The sequence below is a fragment of the Phyllostomus discolor genome, chromosome 5 (genome assembly GCF_004126475.2).
Source record: "Phyllostomus discolor isolate MPI-MPIP mPhyDis1 chromosome 5, mPhyDis1.pri.v3, whole genome shotgun sequence".
NCBI lineage: Eukaryota > Metazoa > Chordata > Mammalia > Chiroptera > Phyllostomidae > Phyllostomus > Phyllostomus discolor.
The window spans coordinates 106,245,212-106,268,064 of record NC_040907.2 but is presented as its reverse complement, the minus strand read 5'-3'; the positions used below and the strand labels follow the sequence as shown (position 1 = coordinate 106,268,064).

The 22,853-nt window shown below is 44.3% G+C and overlaps 2 protein-coding genes across 10 annotated transcripts in view; one reads left to right on the top strand and one right to left on the bottom strand.

Moving 5' to 3' along the window:
- The window catches only part of MARCHF8 (membrane associated ring-CH-type finger 8), a 175,643-nt gene that overhangs the window by 107,404 nt on the left and 45,386 nt on the right, over positions 1-22,853 (top strand). For 4 of the 6 annotated variants that reach the window (XM_036026688.1, XM_028511277.2, XM_036026687.1 and 1 more), the window contains 5 exons: positions 2,217-2,299; positions 2,542-3,387; positions 4,797-4,977; positions 6,893-7,040; positions 7,465-9,724. In XM_036026688.1, the coding sequence (XP_035882581.1) occupies positions 2,217-2,299; positions 2,542-3,387; positions 4,797-4,977; positions 6,893-7,040; positions 7,465-7,769 (1,563 nt within the window). In that variant the 3' untranslated portion in view covers positions 7,770-9,724. Of the gene's footprint in view, positions 1-2,216; positions 2,300-2,541; positions 3,388-4,796; positions 4,978-6,892; positions 7,041-7,464; positions 11,212-22,853 lie in introns of those variants that run through there. The other 2 variants (XM_036026690.1, XM_036026691.1) reach the window with 2 other exon arrangements.
- ALOX5 (arachidonate 5-lipoxygenase) overlaps positions 18,807-22,853 on the bottom strand; it is a 43,576-nt gene continuing 39,529 nt past the window's right edge. For 3 of the 4 annotated variants that reach the window (XM_028511272.2, XM_036026686.1, XM_036026685.1), the window contains 5 exons: positions 22,382-22,560; positions 21,953-22,074; positions 21,477-21,577; positions 20,998-21,168; positions 18,807-19,903 (listed from right to left, as the gene is read on the bottom strand). In XM_028511272.2, coding sequence (XP_028367073.1) covers positions 19,724-19,903; positions 20,998-21,168; positions 21,477-21,577; positions 21,953-22,074; positions 22,382-22,560 — 753 coding nt within the window. In that variant the 3' untranslated portion in view covers positions 18,807-19,723. The remainder of the gene's footprint in view (positions 19,904-20,997; positions 21,169-21,476; positions 21,578-21,952; positions 22,075-22,381; positions 22,561-22,853) is intronic. The other variant, XM_028511275.2, reaches the window with a different exon arrangement.

Genomic DNA, 22,853 nt, shown 5'->3' with positions numbered 1-22,853 from the left:
GAAGTAAAACAATAAAAGATGGGAACAAGAAGTTCAAGCAGGCTTTGTGTCTCAGGATAAGGGTAGGACTGAGTATCTGAGACAGGCAGCTTAGGAGTTTGGGACCTTGGTGTAGCTACCCTTAGCCCACTTCCCTGTAGTGAGTGACAGTAAAGGCCCTATGCTCATCTTCAGAGTCTACATAGCAGAGCCTGTGCCTGTTCTCTGGCTGGGCTGGGGTCTGCCAGAGGAGCCCCCAAGAGTGGAGCCTGGGATGGCTCTAAACACAGGAGGGTCGCTTCTGCAGTGGGAATGTAACAGCATAATGTCTGATAGGTCCTGAAATCCCTGTAGCCTCAATTTGGTTTAGGAAGAGTTGTGACAAGGTTGTGACAGGTTCTTTGGGGGTGTCATTTTCATATCTCCAAATAAATTCAACATTAGAATCTTAGGAACTTTGCAAAGCAAATATACCCAATGTTCATATATGTGTATTGTTATAAAGTAAGTATAGATTCTTTGGTGACTCGGAAGATGTACAAATTGAGGAATGCTACATGATTTTAGCATACACATGCAGCATGATAACATGTAACTTCTGGGATGAGTTTCTTTACTTTGAGTTGGATTTAAAATGATGTTTACTCTCCGTGCTGAAGGGTGGTCCATTGAACACCTCAGGTTCCAGCCCTAGTTCTCTCCAAGCCGGTGCATTTTCAGGAGAGGGAAGGAGGGGAGAGCTTCTGGGTAATGGTGCTGCCTATCTTGGTGGCTCACTCTCATCAGGGACCCTGTAGCTGGAGTGCCAGGGTGGAAGTGTACCCCTGGGGGTAGTGCTTAGCGAAAGTGTGGGGACAGGCCCCAGCTGGGGAATTGTGGACCGAGGAGCAGGGCTGAAGGCCACCTGAGTTATACTTGAGCAGGTGGAAAAGTGATGTGGCTTACTCTTCATAATAGACTCATGGTACAGCTGGCCCTCCATATTCATGGGTTTTGCATCTGTGGCTTTCACACCTGTGGGTTGAAAGTATTCAGGGGGAGAAAAATTTCAGAAAGTTCTGAAAAGCAAAACTTGAATTTGCCACATGTGAGCACTGCCTGATTCCTTACAAATGAAGTGGTGTGTGGGTACACCCTGCTGTAGCCTATATGTAAATATAGGTTATATGCAAATACTATACCATATTATTAAAATAAGGGACTAGAGCATCTGTGGATTTTGGTATCCATGAGTCCTAGAATTAATCTCCCCAGATACAAGGAACAGGTATACTATATTCATGTGGCTATTTAGATTGCGTGGAGCATATACTCACTGAAGCTAGCTGTTCTAGGAGAGAAGAATGCACTTACATGAAGATACATGGTACTGGGAGGGTCTTGGAAGCTTAGGAATCTGCATCTTGATAAGGCATAACAAGGGCCTCATCAAGTCTGGAGTGGGAGGCTGCAGGACCCTCTAGTGGTGGTTTTGTATCCTCAGCTCAGCAACACTCCCTGTTGCTGTTTCTCTCCTTCTACTTCTCTTAGCTTAGCTGTGGTGTTTCCTCACCCTCCTAGGTCTTTTCTCTAATTTGGGCTTATTCATGGCCTTTCAGAGCCCCTGCTCAATCTCATGACTTCTTGCTATACATTCTTTCAAATTTAAATTTTCATTAGAACTCTTGGGAGCATCCTATGCTCACCCCACTCTTGGGCCACAGGTTGAGCTATGGATTGGTGGCCCTGTAGTCTCCCTTTTGTGTAAAGAGCTCTGGCAGAGTAGCAGGTTTTGTAGCCCAACCATGAGGTTATAAGTAGGAGAGAGTGCTCACATACTGCCACCTTTTATTAGGATTATCCCAGAAACTTGCTAGCAGGGAAGCAAGTGCCAGCAGTGATATACCATGCAGTTTTTTGCTTTTTCCATATACCTTGTAGTACTTGGTTTTATGACCTATGTACAAACTAATTAAATTCAATACCTAGGAAATAAATGACCACTGAATCTGCAAATGAATGGTGCTGTTCTAGAGTCTCAAATATTTCTTCGCCTCACTTTCACCCACATATAAGAAAAGAAGGGTGCCATTTGATTTGTTTTGTCTCAGCTTGTAGGGACTTAGTATATGTTACTCATTGAGCAGTGGAAATAGTAGACATCCTTAGATTCTCTCTCTGTTCCCCTTCAGAAGGAGATGGTATTCACAGTACACTTGATTCTTTCCTGAAAACTGACAGGTGGTGTGTTGTTACAGGCTGGGAGTCCTCCGTTGGTGTCGGCTCCAGTGTCTGCCTTCTCTCGTACTTCTGTCACACCTTCCAATCAGGATATCTGCAGGTAACACTTGCTTCAGATGCTACACTGGTTCATTTCATCCCAGAAGTAAGCATTAGTATCTTAGGTTACTGATTTTTCATTTGCTTGGTCAGTATGTCTTTGCTCTGAACAGTAGACCCAGATTTATGTGCTGTTTGCTCACCAAGTTACCAGATGACTCTCATTTCTTCACGTTTATGTCTGTTCTCTTTAAAAATCGTTTTTACTTTCTGTGTTTTTATTCCACTGTTCTCTGCATGCAGTTCCAGTGCAGTGTTTTCTGAGTGTTGTCACCACAGTCCCATGCAGTCTGCTGTTGTCTTGAAAGCTCCTCAGTGCCAGAGTTCTCTGACACAAGGGCTCACTGTGACAGTTATCTGTAAAGACACATTACAGGCATCAAAGAGAAATTCCGGTGGTTCAGAATGGACCCAGGCCTGGAAGCCTGATCAGAATACCAAAGCCAGAAGAACACTCAAGTTCTCAAAATCCTTAAGTGATGTGGGGGAGAAGGCCCAGGACCCTCTGGAAAATTTTGACTATGCGGAAAGAACTTGCTCTGAAGGGAAACTGATACTCTCTCAAGATCCATGTCTCAGAATTGACAGGTTCCATCATAAAGAAAAAAGAACTCTGAATTGCAAACCTCTTGGCCATTCCAAACAATTTTGTGTTTCATCCCTATTTGCCAATAATTCAACTGCCTCAGAGGTGGGAGGTGGCAAGGAGGGCATGCAGGTCCCTCTTTTGGAAGAGAAAGCTGATGGTGAGGCTGTTTCCAGAAGCCAGAGACTGTTCAGGTACCTGTTCTCCCTCTCGCATGGCTTGAGTGCCAACAGCATGCACAGGTTCCATGAGCTGGAGAGCCATGCGGCCCACCTGCACTCTGCCAAGTCCTCCAGCAGGCTGGCAGGGAGCACAGGCTTCTGCTCTGATGAAATGGAAGATGATGACGTCTTGAAGGACAACACATCCACAAAATTGAAGCGTAAGGTCCTGTGGGCACCCCTCTGCTCAGTGGAGAAGGACAGTGACCTGGATTGTTCTTCTCCCCTCTCTAAACAGTGTCCCCCCATCTCTCCTGTGTCCACGTCAGGGGATGCCTGCAGGTTGGTTTGCCAAGAACCACCATTCTGTCCATCTCTGCTCCCCACATCTGTGTAACCTCATCTTGCTTTAATATGTGAAGTTTCAGGAAAATGAACCAGTAGGCAGTTTAGACAATTGTGGGTTAATAGTTTTCTCTAGAAGAATAGAGTATTGATAATCATTTGAAAAATCAATTTCTATGACATGGGTCCCAAGGCAATTTCACAGATGATAAAAGAGGAAGAAGCTATACATATTAAAGGTCAAGCTGATTCTTCTCAACTAAAAATAAGTACACTTTGCATAAAGAAATTGGAAGAAAGATTTTTGGTTTGATGGTCTGGAGCTTAAGGATTGCCTGCTCCTTACATCCTCAGTTTTACCCCTTGCTCTGCCTACAACGTGATTTATGTGGGGAGAGGTTGTCCTTCCTTCCCTCTTTTTAACTTGGACGTAGCCATCTCTATCCAGATCCTAATTCCACTTTCTACCTTTATCTTCTCCCCTGTGCAGCATCCTTGTCTGGCCCCCAAATCTTTCATAATTCACTTTTTGCCACCACTCTTACACCTTCCCCATTGCAGCCTTTCCCCAGTCACCCCTCCTTAGAGCCAGCTATTATGTCTAACCATTGGATTAGAAACAAACAGTGGAGATCCTGCCCAGGGCCAGAGCCCTGCTCTTTCAGGCCAGATATCTGTGCTGCCCTGTAGCTGCTGGGAAAGACTATTCTGTTTTTCAAAAGTCTGTTTAGTTTCTTGAAATTAGGTAGCTATATCTTGTTGCATGTACCCTGAATCTTTTGATATAATGAATGATTTAAAATTCTCCCTCATTCCTGTAAGTAGTCCTGCAAAAAGAAATGAAATTGCAGTACCTCATAATGTTTTTCAGATCCAGAAGAGGTACTGTGATTTCTCTGTTTTCTCTCTGACAGGAATGTGTAGTTGTGGTCTATGGAGCTGAGGTCAGTGATTGTGCAAAAAAAAATAAAAAATTCCACCATCTTTTAAAATCACTGGTATATTTGGAAGGTATAGTTCTCATTCTGTTTTACACAGAACATTTTGTTTTTTCTTTCAAATTATTTTAGCATGCTAAGTTCTGGAAGACACTTCCATGTTGCCTTAAATTTGTCTTTCAGTGAAATTCTTGTCTTACCAAAAGTGACTGTTTTGTCATTACTTACATTATTTTTTCCTCTCTGATGCCAAATGCCATCCAGACTTTACATGTTGGTGTGGTAAGCTAGAAATTTTTAATTTGTAGTAATTGTCCTCATTTATGTTTGTATGTTATTTGTGCTTACAGTCAATTTTGTGATATTTGTTTCTGAATGTTTTCTTTGGGGGTATTGACCTTCCACTGAAGTGTTACCTTCTCTGTTGTGTAGCCCTCTTTGTAATGACTGGCTTTTGTGCTGCCCTAGGATATGTCACTGTGAAGGCGATGATGTGAGCCCTCTGATCACCCCCTGCCACTGCACAGGGAGCCTGCACTTTGTGCACCAGACCTGCCTGCAGCAGTGGATCAAGAGCTCTGACACACGCTGCTGCGAGCTCTGCAAGTACGAGTTCATCATGGAGACCAAGCTGAAGCCTTTGAGAAAAGTATGTGTGAGGGTACTTACCCTGGGCAGTGCTTAAACCTCACTGAAATGTGTGTCCCTGAAGAGTGAGCACCTGGGTCTGGATGAAACCTTAGCTTGCTTGTGTTTGCCTCTTTGAAGAGTGGGGAATGGTGCGTACATCATGTGGTAGAGATCATTGTTTCCGATACTGATTTACAAGTCCCTCCTCTGAGGAAGAAGCTCTTTGTTACCATTTAGCCATAATGTTTTCTTTTTTCCTTCAAAGTAAAACTGCTTGCTTGTCTGCATCAGTCATTTGGTCCTTGACCTGTTTTGTGACATTTTAGCCAGCATTTAACTTTATATGTACTAACTCTTCATGCCTTGTCTCTAATTAGAACTGTATATTAGAGATTAGTATCTCTCCCCAGCACAAAGCAAAGCATAACATACTACATTTATTGTCTATTCCCTGACAAATATTTAGATGGGAGGGTGGCATGGGTGGGAAAAGAAAGGAATCAAAGGCATTACAGGTGGTGCAGCCTCATCAGGCCCGTGTCTCTGTTTCTCTGAGAGGAGCCTTGTCCCAGCACTCACACCCTTGCAAACATTGTTTGTTCAATGTGTCTGTCTATATCCAGAACATAAGGTTTTGTCTGGAACAATATAAGACTTGTTCTTAGAAAATTTTAATATGTAGATTGAAAAGGGAATCAATCACATCATCAGATAACAGCACATGACAATGCCAATTAAATGCTAACTTACATGGCAATAGTACATACCAGACATTAGAAAAGGAAGGACTCATTGTGAGCTAGAGCTCTGGAAAGTAGAGTGTTGGTAGCATCATAGAGTGTTCCGGTGTTGAAGCAGTTCTTGAAGGACCAGTAGGATTTGGAGGTAAAGTAAAAGATTACAGAGGTCAACTTGTCTATGGAGAAAAGCATACAACAAAAAGGTGAGGGTGAGCATTTCAGGGGAGTGTGAGAGGTTTGAACTGAGTGTGTCTTAGGAAATAATAGGAAATCAGGGATCAAGAGAGTATTTTAGGAAAGAAGCCAAGTGAATATGTACCAAACCATAGCAGAAAGCAATGTGGACTTCAGAGAAGTCAAGCATAAACTACTTAAAAAGTGGAGTCTTTATGGCACTTCTGATTTACTGGGCACCTTCTCTGTGCTGGTTTCTCAAGTGAGTCTCATGGCCAACCTAGATAATCCATGAGTCTTTGCTTTCAGCTTCTCTCCTGTAGAACCATCTGGAAAGAGGCTGTGACTAGGGCTGGCAGAGGATATACAGTGTTTACACTTTGTTCTTTTTCTGTGCCTTTATATATTCTCTTCTGATTTGGAAACTGACAAATGAAAAAGAAAATATGGCTATTTGGAGTAAATTCATGAGTTCCTAGAGGAGATGGGACTGGCAGAGACTGCTTGTACCAGGAACTCTTAGCATCAGTTTCAAGCTGTTGCTGCCAAAGTAGCAGAGGAGCAAAGGGTGAACACCTTGCACCATCACTTTCACAATGGAGTGTGACCCACCTGCTAGTGTGTTGTGGCATCATCACCCATGCTAGTCAGCAAGTCAGGGACACTCAAAATGTGCAGTTTTCATCAGAACTGAAACCACAGAATTTTTTATGAGCCATTTGATGTCTGCTTGTCAGAATAAGCAGACAGGGAGTTGCTGGTCGTGGTTCATAGCTCACCTAGATCCCAGCTGCTTTTCATTGCACAGGAAGTTGGCTGTGGACAGAATACCAGTACCTGGAACCTGGTTGAAGCCAAGTGGTTTAAAGAAAACAACTTTGGGTATTTGGGGAAATTCATTTAGTTTGGGAAAGGGGAGAGTGGAGGAAGGCCAATTTTACCCTTGTACAATGCTCCCACCCCCACTGTAACCTTTACTCTGTGAGCCTGAGCTTCATGCCCTGCATGCTGTCGTTGCAGTGGGAGAAGTTGCAGATGACAGCCAGTGAGCGCAGGAAGATCATGTGCTCAGTGACATTCCATGTCATCGCCATCACCTGTGTGGTCTGGTCCTTGTATGTGCTCATTGACCGCACTGCTGAGGAAATCAAGCAGGGACAGGCAACAGGTATGTGCTCAGAACTAAAGGGGAGCTCAGCACAGAGGTCCTGAGTGACACACTGGGATCTCAGGATTGGAGTGTTACTCTCTATTGATTTTCAAGTCAGACCTCAAATGTCTGGGTTTCTGGAAGGGGCTACCAACTGTGAGGCAACCAGCCATCCTACTTGGATGTTTCTTTTGTTGTGAGTAGTTTTGAAAACCCAGTCAGAAGAGATCAAATCATGGAGAGAGAGAGAGAATCTCCATGAACTGCTTCCTGGAAGAGCAGGATATAAGGGAGTGAACACCCTCTCCCACCCCTCCTACAGTGAGATAGGCTTTGATGAGTTAAGAATCCGTGGGTTATGGGAAGTTCATGAGTTGTGTTTTATTTACTTAAGATCTTAAATAAGGTCATCTGTTAGGCTAACCAGGTGTTTTCCTTCCAGGAATCTTAGAGTGGCCCTTTTGGACTAAATTGGTGGTGGTGGCCATTGGCTTTACTGGCGGACTTCTTTTTATGTACGTTCAGTGCAAAGTGTATGTGCAATTGTGGAAGAAACTCAAGGCTTATAACAGAGTCATCTATGTTCAAAACTGTCCAGAAACAAGCAAAAAGAATATTTTTGAAAAAACTGCACTCACAGAGCCCAACTTTGAAAATAAAGATGAACGTGGAATCTGTCATTCCGACACAAACTCTTCTTGTTGCACAGAACCTGAAGGCAGTGGACCAGAAATCATTCACATCTGATTGTGTGGAGGGTATAGTTTTCCTGGACATCCATGAACAGCTCACAGAAATTGTTTACTGCCAATTGTATACCTTTTCTTACATGCTTTAATAGCACAGATTGGACAGGTGACTATTTAATGATTTCTCTTTTTCTAAACCCTCTTCATGGAATATCTTGGAAAGCTCTTACATCGGCTGGACATGTCTAGGTTCCACTTCTACCTGCACATCTATGGGAAGGGAATGTGGAAGACTCATGACATCATGACAGGGAGCTGGCACATGATGTCTTGAGCATAAGGAGGGATAAAATGTCACACCTGAGGGAAGAACAGGAGCAGGGTGGCACTCAGGCCCTGATGTACAACTATTTCAATTGTTAGCAGACCCCACCCTGGAGCAAAGTGTTTGGGAAAGTCTAGTCATGGTGCAAGGATTTCCCTCCTCACTAAGGAGAGCCCAGGGAGGTAAGCTCCTTCTTCCATTGCTGCCACTGTCAGTTCTCAGCAGGTGGACCATGGTGCTCTGTGCATGGTGGCAAGTGATTTCACTAAGCAAACAGCACTTTACAAGAAAAGAATCTATATTGTGTGTATTCAGTAAGATTGAAACTTAAAAGAGTGTCTCATATAGATAGAGACCTTCTCTTCGTGACCTTGACTATCTCTTTTATGTTATAAAAGATCTAAAACCCTGTTGCCTTTTGTATTTTGAGAAATGTGACATCTAGTCTTGTGTCCATTAAAGACTTGCGACTATAATGCAGCACAAACAGGTTGGACACTTTCTTATAACATCTCATGGGAATTAATGGATTCTAAATGGCAATTTGAGCCTCATTCCTATGGTTTCAAGCTTATTTTATGACAAGTCTATAAAAGAGCCTGCCCCAAACATTTGAAAAAATTTTTTTGGTCAACACTGAAAAGGAAGAGTGTATGAGCTCTAAATGAAAGGAAAAGAAGTGAGTAATTAAAACAAAACTGAGTATTTAGAAATCATTCCTTTATAGACGAACCTCTCTAGTCTGTACTGGCCTCACACTAAAAGAGTAAGCATGCACCAACCCAGTCTAGGGTGTGTCCACTGTAGGTGCTCCTCGGCTCCTGCCATCTCAGCCAGCTTCTGTACCCGAGAAGACAGAGAGGCAGGCAGGCTGGCTCTGGGATAAGGGCCAAGAATGAGCCAGGGTCAGCTGTGTTACTGCCCTTAGCCACACCCCCAACCATTTGTCGCCTTAACTGGACTGAACAGAGGTGATCTTTTAGGAGCCCCTGGCCTTGCGATCAGTCTATTCTGTCATCAGGGATTATCTCCCATACCATTTTTCATAAAACAAACAAAACCAAAATCACTACCAAAAAGTCTACTTAAAATTCTGTTTTTAAAAACTAGTTTCATTGCTCCAGGGAAATGAGTGAACTCCAGGAAACTAGGTCAGGAGGATCTGCCATGTAACATGGATATCCCAGGTGCTGGCTTTCCAGGTGTCTATGCATGTGCCTGGGAGTCCTGCCTTTAGTCCTCTGAGCCTTAGATGCCTCATCTGTTGTGTTTAGAGGATGAAGCAAACACAAGATGAGTCCTTTGCTTTCCCAAGGGGAAGCCCTGTGGCTTCTTTTAGAAACCAGAAGGAAGCTAAAGGGTGTCTGAGCTCTCGGGGAGTGTATGTGGTAGCTGACTGTGCTCTGCCACCTCTTCCCACCCAGCATCTGACTCTTCAGGATTATGGACTCTGATCTAGAGAGCTGCACTGCCATCGTCTTTCTCTGGCTGGGCATCACACCAGCCCCTGAAAATTGATCAGTTTACCCTCTTGCTGTCCCCCAGCCACATCCAGCCCATGCCTGTGTGTTCACTGTGCCTCAAAGTGCAATTACCCACCTCCCTTCTCGGCTTGGAGACACCAGGCAGACTGCTTACTCAGGGTTGCTGGATCCTGCTCATCTCTGATTCTGCCCCTTCAAAATGGCCTAAGGAAGGTCCTGCGTCTGCCACTTTTTAACAGCAAGTGATGAGTCATGTGAAGACAGGTAGATTTTTAAGCAGGAATCTTTTCCTTTACCCTGATAGAATCCCTTGTGCTGAGTTTGAAAAGTACTGAGACTTCCCATGGAGAGGTAAGTGTGCTTTCGTAGAACTAGCCCCTGGGCAGCCCATCCTTTATAGCTGGTGTTCCCTATGGCAAAGGTGCTTTTGTACCCATGTTGTGTTGCTCCCAAGCCCAACCAGATTTTTATGAAGCCCTCTCTCCATCTCACCACCTCCCAAGTTCCAAAAACTTCTCTGCCTGTGGAGGTCTGGCCCAGGTCCTTCTTTTCTTTCCTGGAAAGACACACAGATGCTCCCTTGCCTTTCTCTTTCCTTGGCAGATTCTAGTTGAGCACCTTTGACCCCATTCCCAGGTCTAATATTCCCTGCCCGCCCGCCCCCCCCCACCCCCTCCAACTGACAGTGAGGCATGAAGCACTTGCAAGATTGTGCTGTGCTACCATCTAGTGGGGACAGGGGATCTGCCTGGTATTCCCTTGAGTCTGTCATTTGCCCTCTAAATGCTTTTGGGGGTTAATCCCCAGATTCCTTTCATTCTGTACCTCGCTCTGGTGGGACGATGGCATTTGACTGAACTTTGTGGAAATGTGGGATGAGCCTTCAGGTGTCAGGGCCAGTAGGGCTGGTACTTGTGGGCCAGGCAATGGAGAGATGGCAGCAGCCCTTAGGGGTGTCTCCAGCCAGCCCTCTCTGACCTGACCTTTATTCCCCAAGAAGTTACAGTACAACTCAAGGGCTTCTGACTTCTTTGGCTGCCAGCAGTAATTTGTTTTTTGTGCCCGAGTTTAAGAATTTCCTGAAAATCTGTAAAAGGTCACTTCCTACTCCAGGACTCTAACACGTGTCCCCCTACGCCACTCCCCTACTGCTTTTTTGCTTCAACCCACTTTTTTCAATCTTACGCGTCTAGTTTTAAAACCTCAGGCGTGCCCTACCTGGGTACAGATATATGGACCCCAGGCAGTTGGGCCAGTTCCCGATCCTCAGCTAATGCCTGAACTAGTTGAGCTGCTTCTGTTGCCTGGGGGTCAGCTGTAGGGCTGGAGGAGAACTGGGAACATTTTGACCTGATGCAAATACACTTTTGAAATACTTAACCTTTTTGGATCTGATTTGAAATATGCAGCTTCCATCTCTACCCTAGGAAAGACATAAACAACTCATCACCTATTTAGATGCAATATTTCTAGAAAATTGGTTGTTAATAAAAAACATTTACACTGGCATGTGTGGGGTAGTTTCTAAAAGGCACTTAGGGGATTTCTAGTTATTTAGATGTCTACTTTTGTATTTTCTGTGTGTTCACTGTTTCTCAGTATCACCACTTGAATAATACTCTGTACACGGGCTCATTTGTGCTATACATGGAGTATCTAAATGCAGCAATAAAGCACTTCTTTACAAAGAAGTTTTTCTATGAAGGTGTTTTCCTGCAAGGAGGCTGGGAACCTCTCTGGGCTCCTCTGGCTTTCACATCAGGGAGGAAAATCATATACTCTCTGGAGGTATGCATTTTCCTCACCTGCCCTTTGAGGGAGGACAGCTTCCCTGATACTGGTGATGAGTGGGGTGGGAATGGGTTCTGGAGGGTGTGCGGGCATGAGAGTGAAAACTGAAGCAGTGAACACAGGTGTGCTTGTTGGAAATATGTGGGCTATATGTGAATTTACCACCTCAAGAGAAGCCCCGCTCAAGATCAAGGTGTGTATGGCAACATGACTGTTGGAGCAGTTGGTTTGCTTAACTAGCCTTATCTGTTAAAACATTTACTAAACCACAGCCCTGCTGAGTGAGGGAACCAGGTGTGAAGGTCCAGCAGGACTGCTGGCCGTAGCTTAGCCTGGCTGGCTGCCTCTCTTGGCTGCTGACAGGGCTTCCCTGACCAATGGCAGTGCCATGGATCCTCTAGTTAAAGACTGCAAACCTTCACTCACACAGCTTTACTTTTGTACTTGAGGTGAAAGAAAGGAGACCAGGGCTGTCCTGGACATACTGTATCCTAGGTGAGCCAGGAGAATTCATCCACTAGTTAAGGGTAACACAATAGGCTTCTAGAAGATGCAGAAACTGAGTAGGGTACTTTGCCAAATGTCTTCCTCCCCTTCTGCAGAGAAGAGGTCCCCAGAACTGGGTGGAGCTGTTGAGGCTTCTAGAGGAGCATGGGCCCACTGCAAAGCCAGCAGAACTGCTGTACCTGCTAAGCCTTACCTGCTTAGCAGCTAAGGTTATGTGCTTATAGAACAGAGGGAAGCCAGGACATTCCTTGAGCTTGTGCTCAACTGGTTGGAGGAGTGGTGAGGAGGTGGAGCTGAAAGAGAACTCAGCTTCTGTAAGAATATGAAGTGGGCGACTACCTGAGAAGGGCCTCTATGCTTTGGGGAAGAAACACCAAATGGGATCTTCTTGCAGGTAGGCTTAAGACCTGTAGGCCTTTCAGTCCTTTGAAACTAGCCACAGTGATGGGTTATAGGACTGCTGCATGACCACCTCTAGGGGATGCTTTCAATCTTCTAAGTCATGTGGTGGCACACTACTGCTTGCGGGCCAACCTCCTGATTTAATAAATAAGCTTAGAGGCACATAGCCATGCTTATTCATTTTCATATTGTATTCAGCTGACTTCTGGCTATAGTGGCTAAGTAAAGTAGTGGGGATAGATCTTCTGGCCTGCAAAGCCTAAATTATTTAGCAGGTCCTTCATAGAAAACTTTTGTTAGCCCTTGGTCTGTATGAATGGTGCCCATCGAGTTGTTGGTCACAGCCAATGTCAGAGGTGCCATGGGCCCCTCTCTAGGGCCTGTCATTTCCCTAGCCTGAGAAGTTCTATTGTGACCAGGAGTCCTGCTGTACCTCTACATGGCTGGTTCTGGAAACAGCTGAGCGACATAGTTCCAGAATAAAAGGAAGAGAGGAAGAGCATGCCTTCTTGAACTGACAGTTCCTCTAAGGTGGCAGGGCCTAGACCCAGAGGTGTCAAACTCATTTTCACTGGGGGCCACATCAGTCTTACGGTTGCTTTCAAAGGGCCAGATATAATTTCAACTCCTTAACAGTTAAGGACTAGTTACATTTATATGATCCTAAAGTTATTTCTACCCTTCAAAAGCAGCTGCAGGGCTGATATGGCCCCCCAGTGAAAATGAGTTTGACACCCCTGGTTTAGACCCTCAGCCATCAGAGAAGCGTGCACTTCCCCCTGCTTCTCCATAGCTCCCCCTTGGAGCCAAAATGAGAGGAACAGAGTCCAGACTTCACTGGCATAAGCTCAATATACTCTGGGTGTGGCAATCTAACAGTTCAAGGATCTACACATGGGCTACTGCCTTAGGAGGGGGCTCCACTTTGGCCCCCTGGATGGTTACTTCATACTCTAGAGGAGACTGCCAGACAGTCCCCTGAGGTTAGCTGGCCTGGCTGTGGTCTCACACTGATGTAATATAGTCTGCAGGGGTTCTCGGGAGATGGGAAAAGAGGCAACATAGGTTAGTGTGTAAGAAAGAGTGAAGCAGTCCATTATTAACCTTATTATACTACTTCTCTGATGTTCAGTTATCTGTTGTGAAATGAAGAAGATAGTATGCTAGATGGAAGCTCTTGGTGGTGGTGCTTTTTGTGGATTGGTTGGTTAATGATTGTTTTTTCACACCAACAAAAACTTGGTAACCCAAATGTCTCCAGACTTTCAAAACTTTTCTGGTCTGTGAAATCCAGTCATCTGGGAACCCTGGCTTAGGGGCTCTTTCCTTGTCCAGGTGGTGTGTAGTTCCTTGAGGACTGTGTGAGTTCCCACATCCTGCTCCTCAGGGAACAAGGAACAAGGATACAAGCCCATAGCTTATATCATACTTTCAAAGTAGTCCCTGTTTTGCCTTTACATTTCCCCAACAATGAGAATAGCTCCTCTAGTTTGACCCTGTGTATGGCCAGGAAATAAGCCCAGAGAAGGCATTGCTCTGAGTTACACCACATTACCAAGTGCTTCTCTGACTCAAGGCTCTCCTCCCTCCACCCCCATCCTTGAATGGTATCTGGAAAGAAATGCAAACAATTTCAGTTCTCTCACACCCTTTGATACAGCCCTGCAGAGGCACAGGCCCAAGGGACAGTGTTAGGGTCTCTGGGCTCATCGCACCATTTAACATGGAGGAAGCAAGGGAGGATGTAGTGTTCCATGAGTAATGCTGCTGTGAGGAAGGAACAAACTTTCCTCTACCCTCAAGGTTCCTTTTGCTGTTCTAATAATCAAATAGACATGAGACAGATTTGTAAAAGAAAATAACTTAAAACATACATATGTATGGGAACCCCACCTACACAAGTCAGAGACCCCACATGCAGGAGAGGCTGAGAGACAGAAAGGGAACATAGGTATGTGAGACATTCTGAGCTAGGGATGAGGTAAGGTGCTTAGTAAAGAGAAGTTTGCCCTGCCCTATAGATAGGTCAAAAAGCTTATCTCTTATACAAGGCCCATAATTAAAGTTCTTCTGGGGAGAGGCAGAACTTTTTCTTGAGACTGAAGCTAAAATTGCCTTTAGCTCAAAATAATCTGGGTACCACTGCATAGGCACATCTAAGGGTGGCTCATTTTGAACTATATGGGGTTGAATAAGCAGTTACCTGACCAACCAGTTTCTGTTTTGCCAGAGTCCTGTGCCCCAGAGGGTTGGTGGCAAGAACTTCAAGTAAATTTTCAAAATGCTGGAAATGTGTGGTACTCTGGTGCAGGATCACCTAGAAGCATTCAGGAGGAGCACAGCGTAGCCTGGGGCCTAGCTGCCCTAAGGTGGGCTGCCAATCCTGGGTTTCTTTCCCAGATTTTTATTGGCAATAGTGTCCTCTGTGGAATAGGCTGACTATTCCACCATGCCCCTTCAGGGGAATTTCAGAGGTAAAGGCAGTGCTGGTATGTCTTCACACTTCCCTTTTTAAAGATCTGCTCAATGGTCCTTCCTGGAGGCTTGGAAGTACAGCAGGCTGGGATGCACAGGCGGCTAAGAGAGTACTGAGGGCTCAGAAGCTGTAAGCCCTGCTCAGCTTTGCCCAAGAACTCACTCGCTGCTCCTCACTGCCTGGGGTATCAGTGATAACAGCACACTGGCAGAGGATTGGTAATTAATGACATTTTTGAGTTACTTTACAGAGACAGCACTGCACACGTGCCATTCCTCCTCACTATAACCCCGGAACCAAACCCATGTAACTGAAGGACCAGGACGTGACTGGAACTTGAACACTAGAACACTTTCAGAAGCAAAGTGTCCATTGTCCAGGAGGGTCTGCTATAGAAGAAGACCTTACCATATCTTCCCATAAATGACCAAGTTGCTTTCATACACCAGTGTGTTCCCTTGTCCCCTTAAAACTCATCTCTGAACTTTGGATGGAGCAGATTGATTTGAGCTTCATCTCCGGTCTCCTTGTCTGGCTTCCTGACTGATAAACCCTTCTCTGGGAAAACCTGTTGCCTCAGGCTTTGGCTTTCTGTGGGCCACCAGAGATGAACTTATACACCCTTGTTTGGTAAGTTCTGGCTGGTAGAGGAGGACCAGCCAGAGAAAGGTGTCTGACCTTTCTTTGGAAAAGATGAAATGTCTGATTAAACATTAAGAGGAGAGGGAAGGCATACATCAACATGATGGAAACCAAAGAAGAAAATCAAACACAGCCCTTTCCCCAGGGAAAGGCTGTCATTGGGAGCATGCCAGGCCCCTGCTGGAAGGGCAGGGGTGCAGTGCATACTGTGGGCCCAGGCAGGGGGTGTGCTGAGACACTGGCAGTAGAGGCATCACATAGTTTTAATAAATCTGAACTTTATATAAATTGCATGTTGCTTATTGAGATCACAAGACGTACCACTTTGCAGGTTGCTTTTTGCACCCAACAACCAATTTAATACTTTTGTGTGTCTACCTTATTTTCAACTTACACAGAATTAAGTTAACTAAATTAAATTAGTTAACTAAATGCTTGTTGATATTTTAGGTTGCTTACTAGTTTTTGATATTAGAAACTCCACCTAGAACTCCACATCCTCGACCTTTAACTTTGTGTATCTGTGTGTCTATCTGGGATGGAGAGGTAGTTCTGAAGATAAATTCCTAGATGTTGAAAAGTGGAATAGAGACATTTTAAGGTGCCAAAATTATCTCCAGAATTATTCACTTACCTTCCCATTATGAAAATATGAGCCTCTTTCCTTACATTGCAATGTGTTATTTTTTAAATTGTTAACTAAAGTGTATGTCATTCCCTCATTTTCTCATTGATATTTTACTTTGCATTTCTCAGATAAATGAGATTGAGCATATTTTGTATACTGCCCATTTCTGCTTTTGCAAGTTTCCATATGCCTTGACCATTTTGTCTTGGATTTTTCTTTGTATTTTTACATTGAATCATAAGTGCTTTTTATGATGTAAGAACATTAACTCTCTGCTTTTATATAAGTGACAAATAAGTGCAATTCATGAGTTTTTCTGTTTATGAATAATTTTAAATATAAAAGTTTTAATAATTGTAGGTTCTATAATTAACATGTTTTTATATACGCACGTATTCCATCTATGCATCGTTGTATTCATCCATCAGCTTATTTTTTTCATGCATTTCAGAGTAAATTGCAGCTGTAAGTACACTTCACTTCAGCGTGCATATTGTTACCTAGAATTTAATATTTATTTATGGTTCTTTTTGTTCTTAGGTAAAATTGACAGTGTAAAATGCACAAATCTCCAGTATACCATTTGATGAGTTTTGACAAATGTATATACCACCTATGTACCCCACCTTCTATCAAAATACAGAACATTGTCTCAATCCTTAACATTCTGATGGCCCTTTTCAGTCCACCCTGTCCCCATACCTCCCAAAGCAAATGCTGTTTTGATTTCTTGACTTCAGCTTATCCTAGAACTTGGTTTTAATGGAGTCATACAGTATATACACTTTTGTTAAGAGTTCTTTCTGCCAGCACATTGCTTTTGAGTTTCATCCATGCTATTGTATCAGTTACCTTGTTCTTTTTTATTGTTGATTAATAGTCCATTGTATGAATATACCAATCCCTTCATCTATTTTCTTATTACTGGATACTTCAGTTTACAGTTTTGCTATTATGAGTAGAACTGCTAAGAATATTTTTGTGAACATATATTTTTCTCTTGGGTAAATACTTAGGAATGGAATACTGGTTCAGAAAGGGTAAGGATGTGTTTTGTTTTATAAGAAAGTAAGCACGTTTTATCCAAAGCAAATGGACCATTTTACATCCTCACCAACAATGTATGAAGGTTAATCCATGTGCTTGCCAACACTTGGTATTGTCAGTCACCAACATAAAATACAAGAATTTTAGCCATTCTTGTAGATGTGTAGTTGTATTTCACTGTGGTTTTAATGTGTAGTTCCCTAATGACTAATAATGTTGATCATTTTTATGTGTGTCTTGTCATGTGCTTATTTGCCATTCGCAAATCTTATTGTCTCTTTGTATGAGGGGTTGTCAAGCCACAACCCACTGGTCAAATCCAGCCCATGACCTGATTTTGTAAGGCCCTTGAGCTAAGAATGTGTTTCACATTTTTAAAATGCTGTTTTTAAAAATCAAAGTTTGTAGATTGCTTGCCAAACTTGCTGACTTTGCTATGTATTTAAAGTGTGTCTCTTGCTGGTTATTAACTTTAATTTATTTGTTTACTTATTTTTGAGCTAGCAGGATAAACAGTTTATTTAAAATGTGGGAAAAATCTGTGTCCTAGAGAGACTCTGGACAAAGGCACTAGTATCATTAGTTTAAATCACATATGTGGAGCTAATTTAACTTGAAATGGGTGATGCATCACTGCAGACCTGGTATTACCTATAGTTGAGCTTCATCAGGATGCTTTAACAGGAGCCCTTTAAACTGGGCTTTAAAACTTGTGATATTTCCTCAGTATTTCCAATGCCACTTGGGACATAGAAAATACAGGGGTCAGTACATCTGCCCCAGACAACAATCTCTTTGTTTGGATGGAGAGTTCATTATTTGAGTGGGGAAAACATAAATCATCATTTGCTGATGGCAAGGAACCTCTTGGGTGACCCCTTTTAGGTTCCATCTTGTATCCACAGTGGAAAGCATGTGATGAACTAAGTAAAAACAGGACTCTCTCCCCTTCATACAGGGTATCTGTGGATATTTGCAGCTTGATTGTCAAGACACAAATATTATCCATTCAGGAGGGAAAAAGGAGGAGTAGGTTCTCATTGTTGGACTAAGGGAAGCTGATCTTGCTAATGGCATTTTCAGCAAAGTGAAATGGCTGCTCAATTAAACGTGAGCCTGTTAATGGGAATCAAGGTTAATGTGGAGAAAACTGGTAACTGCAGTGGGGTATTGATTTTTTAGATCTATTTTAATAATATCTGCCATTTTATAGGAGTTTTTAGTCCATTAACTTTTGATGTAATTATTGATATAGTTGGTTCTGTGTCTGCCATTTCATTATTTGATTTGTTTGTCCCCTCTGTTTTTATATCTCTATTCCTCTTTGCCTGCTTTATTTTAATTATTTACATATTTTAGGATAGCATCTATTGGTTTTTAGTTATTCAGTATTTTTAGTGGTTGCCCTAGGGATTATAATATATCTACTTGAAATTTTACAAACTACTTGGAATTAATAATGGGCCATTTGATATAAGATATAGAAACCATGTCAATGAAAATATCCATTTAATACCCATTTTCTTTTATGCTATCTTTACATGTATTATAAATGCCACATGGAAGGCTATAATATTTGCTTTAAATAGTTATATATATTTTAAAGGAGTTAAGTGAGGGAGGGATTAATTAAATTACTTTCTTAATTTAGCAAATTTTTACCATTGCTGATACTCTCCCATCCTGCCTAAGGATCTGAGTTTCCATGTAGTATCATTTCCCTTCAGCCTGAAGAATTTTCTTTAGCATTTCTTGTAGTGTAGCTCTGGTGTCAACAGATTCTCTTAGTTTTATTTACCTCAAAATTTCTTTATTTTGTTTTCACATTTGAGGGGTATTTTTGCTGGTCACAGAATCCTGTGTTGGTGATTGTTTTCTTTTAAAGCTTTAAAAACATTGTTCCATTGTCTTTTGGCTCCTATAGTTTCTGATGAAAAGTCCATCTGTAATTAAAATCATTCCATTATATGTTATATGTGTCACCACTTTCAAGATTTTGTCTTTAACTGTGGTTTGGAGGAGTTTGACTTGAAGTATGATTTACTTTGTTCTGTTTGGGTTTGGCTGAGCTTCTTGAAGCTATCCAGACTGGGGGTAGTGGAGAGGCTTCTGTGTAGATGGAATCACAATGGATTACAGTTTTTTTGTGTGTATGGGATGGCATGTGAGCTGTTTTGAGTTGGTTGGAATGTAGCATGTGGAGGGAAATCTGTTTTAAGTGAACTTTATTTTTATGACAACTAATTCTTAATTCACTTAACAGGACTTTATTTGGGCATTTACTATACACAAGAAATTAAACTAAGCATAAATAAAACAGAAAATAATCATCCTATGTCTCCAACAAGAAGAAACATCTATCAGTTATCCTGATTTGCTGGTGTGGAAGTGCTGAGCTAGGTGAAGGGCAGGAAGCTGCACCATCCTATTCTTTGTAGGAGGGGCCCAGCAGTGTTTTCACACTTGGATCCAAGTATGGGGTTCACTTAAGACTGAAGAATAAAAAAGGAAGATGCACTGAAGCTTAGCTATAATGTGGTCCATCCTGGGGCAGCCTTTGGTTTGAAGCCAGTCAGCCTGAGGCCTGAGGGCAGAATTCCAGAAGAGAAAGGCCAGAAGGCCTGCCCCAGAACTGCCTTGTGAGCCTCCCCACCTGGATAGGCTGGAACCTAGGTGGCTATCCTGGGGTGAGACTGGCTCAGGCAGCCACTCATATGGCCACGCTGTTGGGAATCCGGTCTGGAGACAAGTAGTAATATGGCAGCTTCTTATTCTTGTTGCGCTCAGCGATCATGCTGACGATGGTGTCGAGGTTCTTGCGGAATTGGGCCATGGCCTCCTTTACAGGTTTTTCAATGAAATGCTCCTCTGGGTACATGCCCAGGAATAGCTGAGGACCCAGACGGATGGACAGACAGGTTACTCTACAATGCAGCAGTGTTAATTGACAGACCTTATCCTACCCATAGAGATCAGCCCTGGGGAGTCATCCTCTGCTGCCTTCTGAGAATGCTCTAAGAATGAAAATACCATCTCCAACTTGGCTTTCCCTAAGGAAGCCTCCAGGGTGGAGATAGGGGGATTATAGGTGAGTGGGAGAAACAACTGCACTTTTCTGCTCCAGGGTGGCTATAAGGACATGTAATGGTGCAGGTAAATATGGAGGCTGTTGTTGGCCCCAGGCAATGGGCAGAGGGGCCAGCACTGGCCTCTCACCCCTTTGAGGTAGTGTGCTCATTTGCACACTTACACAGATATCTGCAAATTAAAACTAGCCATATTAAAAAAAAACTATTGGATTGTTAAAATTGGAAAGTTTCATATACAGGGCTGGAAAGGGTGGGAGAAGCATCATATGCTACTGATGGTATTTGGGATTTACTTTATGGAAGACAGTTCAGTCTCAACATTCTTTGACCTAGAAATTCCCCTACTTGGAGTGCATCCTCTGGTCTTATTAAACAAATGTGCAAAGAAACATATCCATAGATATTAGTGAGGGACCAACACATTAGCAAGTGCCCTAAGTAACTTAAATGCCCATGAGTCTGGGCCTGGTATGATCATTCTGTGTAGCAGTGAACTGATGCCATAGCGTTGTATCTACTGAGACACCCAGCTTTGGGATTAGCCTATATAAGGTGTATGGAAATGTCTGGAAGGATATCCAGGAAACTCTTAGTTGTTACCTCTGGGGTGCCAAAGAGAAACCCACAGAAGAGAGCTTCATCAACAGCTGGGTATGGGGGGATGCCTTTGTGGGGAGTGTCACCAGTGGAGTAGAGTCCCCTTTGCTCTCTTGCCCCAGCCATCCTGAACTCACTCGAGCTTCAGGCCTGAGGACCTTGTGGCTACTTCACCCTCAGAACTCAGGATTCCTGGAGAATGGGTATCTAGCCTGAGTCCTGAGTCACAAAACCCTGAGACTGAGAAGTGGGTTAAACCTGGACAACCTGCCTGCCAGAAGAGGCAGAGTGGCCTCACCTCATTCTCCTGGAACTGGCTCAATGCCCACACTGCACCCAGATGCCAGCAGGAGCGGCCTCGGTCTGGCAGTGTGTCCACGATCTGCTCGATGGTGACTACACCCTTTGCTGTGGGTGGTGGGGCCCGCATGGTTGGAGGGGCATTGGGAATCCAGGAACACCAGTCGTACTGCAGGGAGAGCCACAGACACACAATCCAACCACTGCCTGCCTGTTTCCCGCTTCCCACTTGTGCACCCCTCCCCATCCACCAGGCCCCTCACTGTGATCAGCTGGGGTCCTCCACTAAGTGGGCAGAATCCTCAGTGGGAACACCTGATCAGGGCCCTGAGGCTGCCTGTTTTCCACCTGGCTTCCTCTACCTAACTGGCTGGCTGGAAAACTAAGAGGGGCACCTCACCCTGTGGGTCAGTAGTAGTCATGGTCAAGATGATCTTGGTGGTTTCCCACCCAGATGGCTGTCCTGCCCTTGCCCACCTGGCCAAAGTTCACTGCTGCATGCTGGGCTGAGGCTGTGAAGATCACCACGGTGAGGTACTCAGATAGCTTCTCCCTGGTCTTGATGGACTTGGGGAAGCCTAAGGCAGAGCCAGGATCTGGGTAAGGCCCCACCTTCCAGGAGAGATAGCTGACCAGCAGAGTGCCACTTCCACCTGCATCCTGCCCTGGAGTCCCCTACACCAGTGCTGGAGGGAATGGGCAAGACACAGACACACTGGGAGAGATCAGCAGCTTGGCTTAGTCTCTTGATATTTCTGACCCAGGCTATGAGGGTCACAGAAAGCCCAGAAATGTCCCCATGAGGCATACTGGTGGTCAGGGGTCCCTTGGGGACTCTGGCCCCAGCACTAGGTGCTAAGTTGCCTACTATAGGCCATTGTTGCCCAAGGAAATTCAGAGGTGCAGGGAAGAGCAGCAGAGAGGGCTAGAGGAGAGCTGGGAGTGGTTCCTACCTGAAGCCTTCTTGCCCCGCATGCCATACACATAAACATCCTTCACGAAGTCCTGCAACTCCTGGTCCTCCACCACCACCTGGTCACTCTCATAGTAGATGCCAACCACATCAGCTACAAACCTAGCTCAGGAGAAGGGGCCCAACAAGCAGTGGGCAATACAGTCTGCAGAGCTGTGCCCCCAGGCAGGGTCCCATCAGTGACCCTGTCACATATTTCCTGAATGTCCAGGTCATTAAGGTCACCCTCCTCCCACTCACCCCACTTCCTCCTTCAGTGCCCTGATAACAAAGCCAAGCACCTGGCTCACTGAGTCAGTCATGGAGGCTCCTGGCTAGGTCCAGGAGCCATGAGCCATGCTCATATTCACTCCTCAAAGGCCCCCACTCTGGCCACACAGAGTAGGTCCCATATCCAGCATGTACTCACGTCTTGATGGCCTCCCACACCAGGAGCCCGTCGTCCCGGTAGAAGTAGTAGGGAATGTTCTCGGTGCTCTCCATGCCCCGGGCCTTGATGGCCTCAGGGAAGCACAGGGAGGTATATGTCAGGTCCTCCATGGCCCTCTGCACCATCTGCACATGACCACCACCCCCTGTGGCATTGGCCTTGAAGGGGAGGGAAGAGAGAATGATGTAAGCTGAGGCTGGTTTCCCTTTCCAGTGTCTGGTCCCGGAGCTCCCAGTAGAAAAACTAATCAGCAGTGTAGTGGCCAGGCACACAAAGGACCAAAGCCAGATCCTGTGAGGTTGGGTAGGAGGATTTTTATCTTGGGAGACCACCAGGGCAGCCCAATGCAAAGGCCACAGGGAGGAGCCTCTGCTTGACCTAATGCAAGGGGTTGAGATGGCTGGGTATGTGCAGAGACCAGGGACAGCTGCAGAGGAAGGGGCGAACTCCT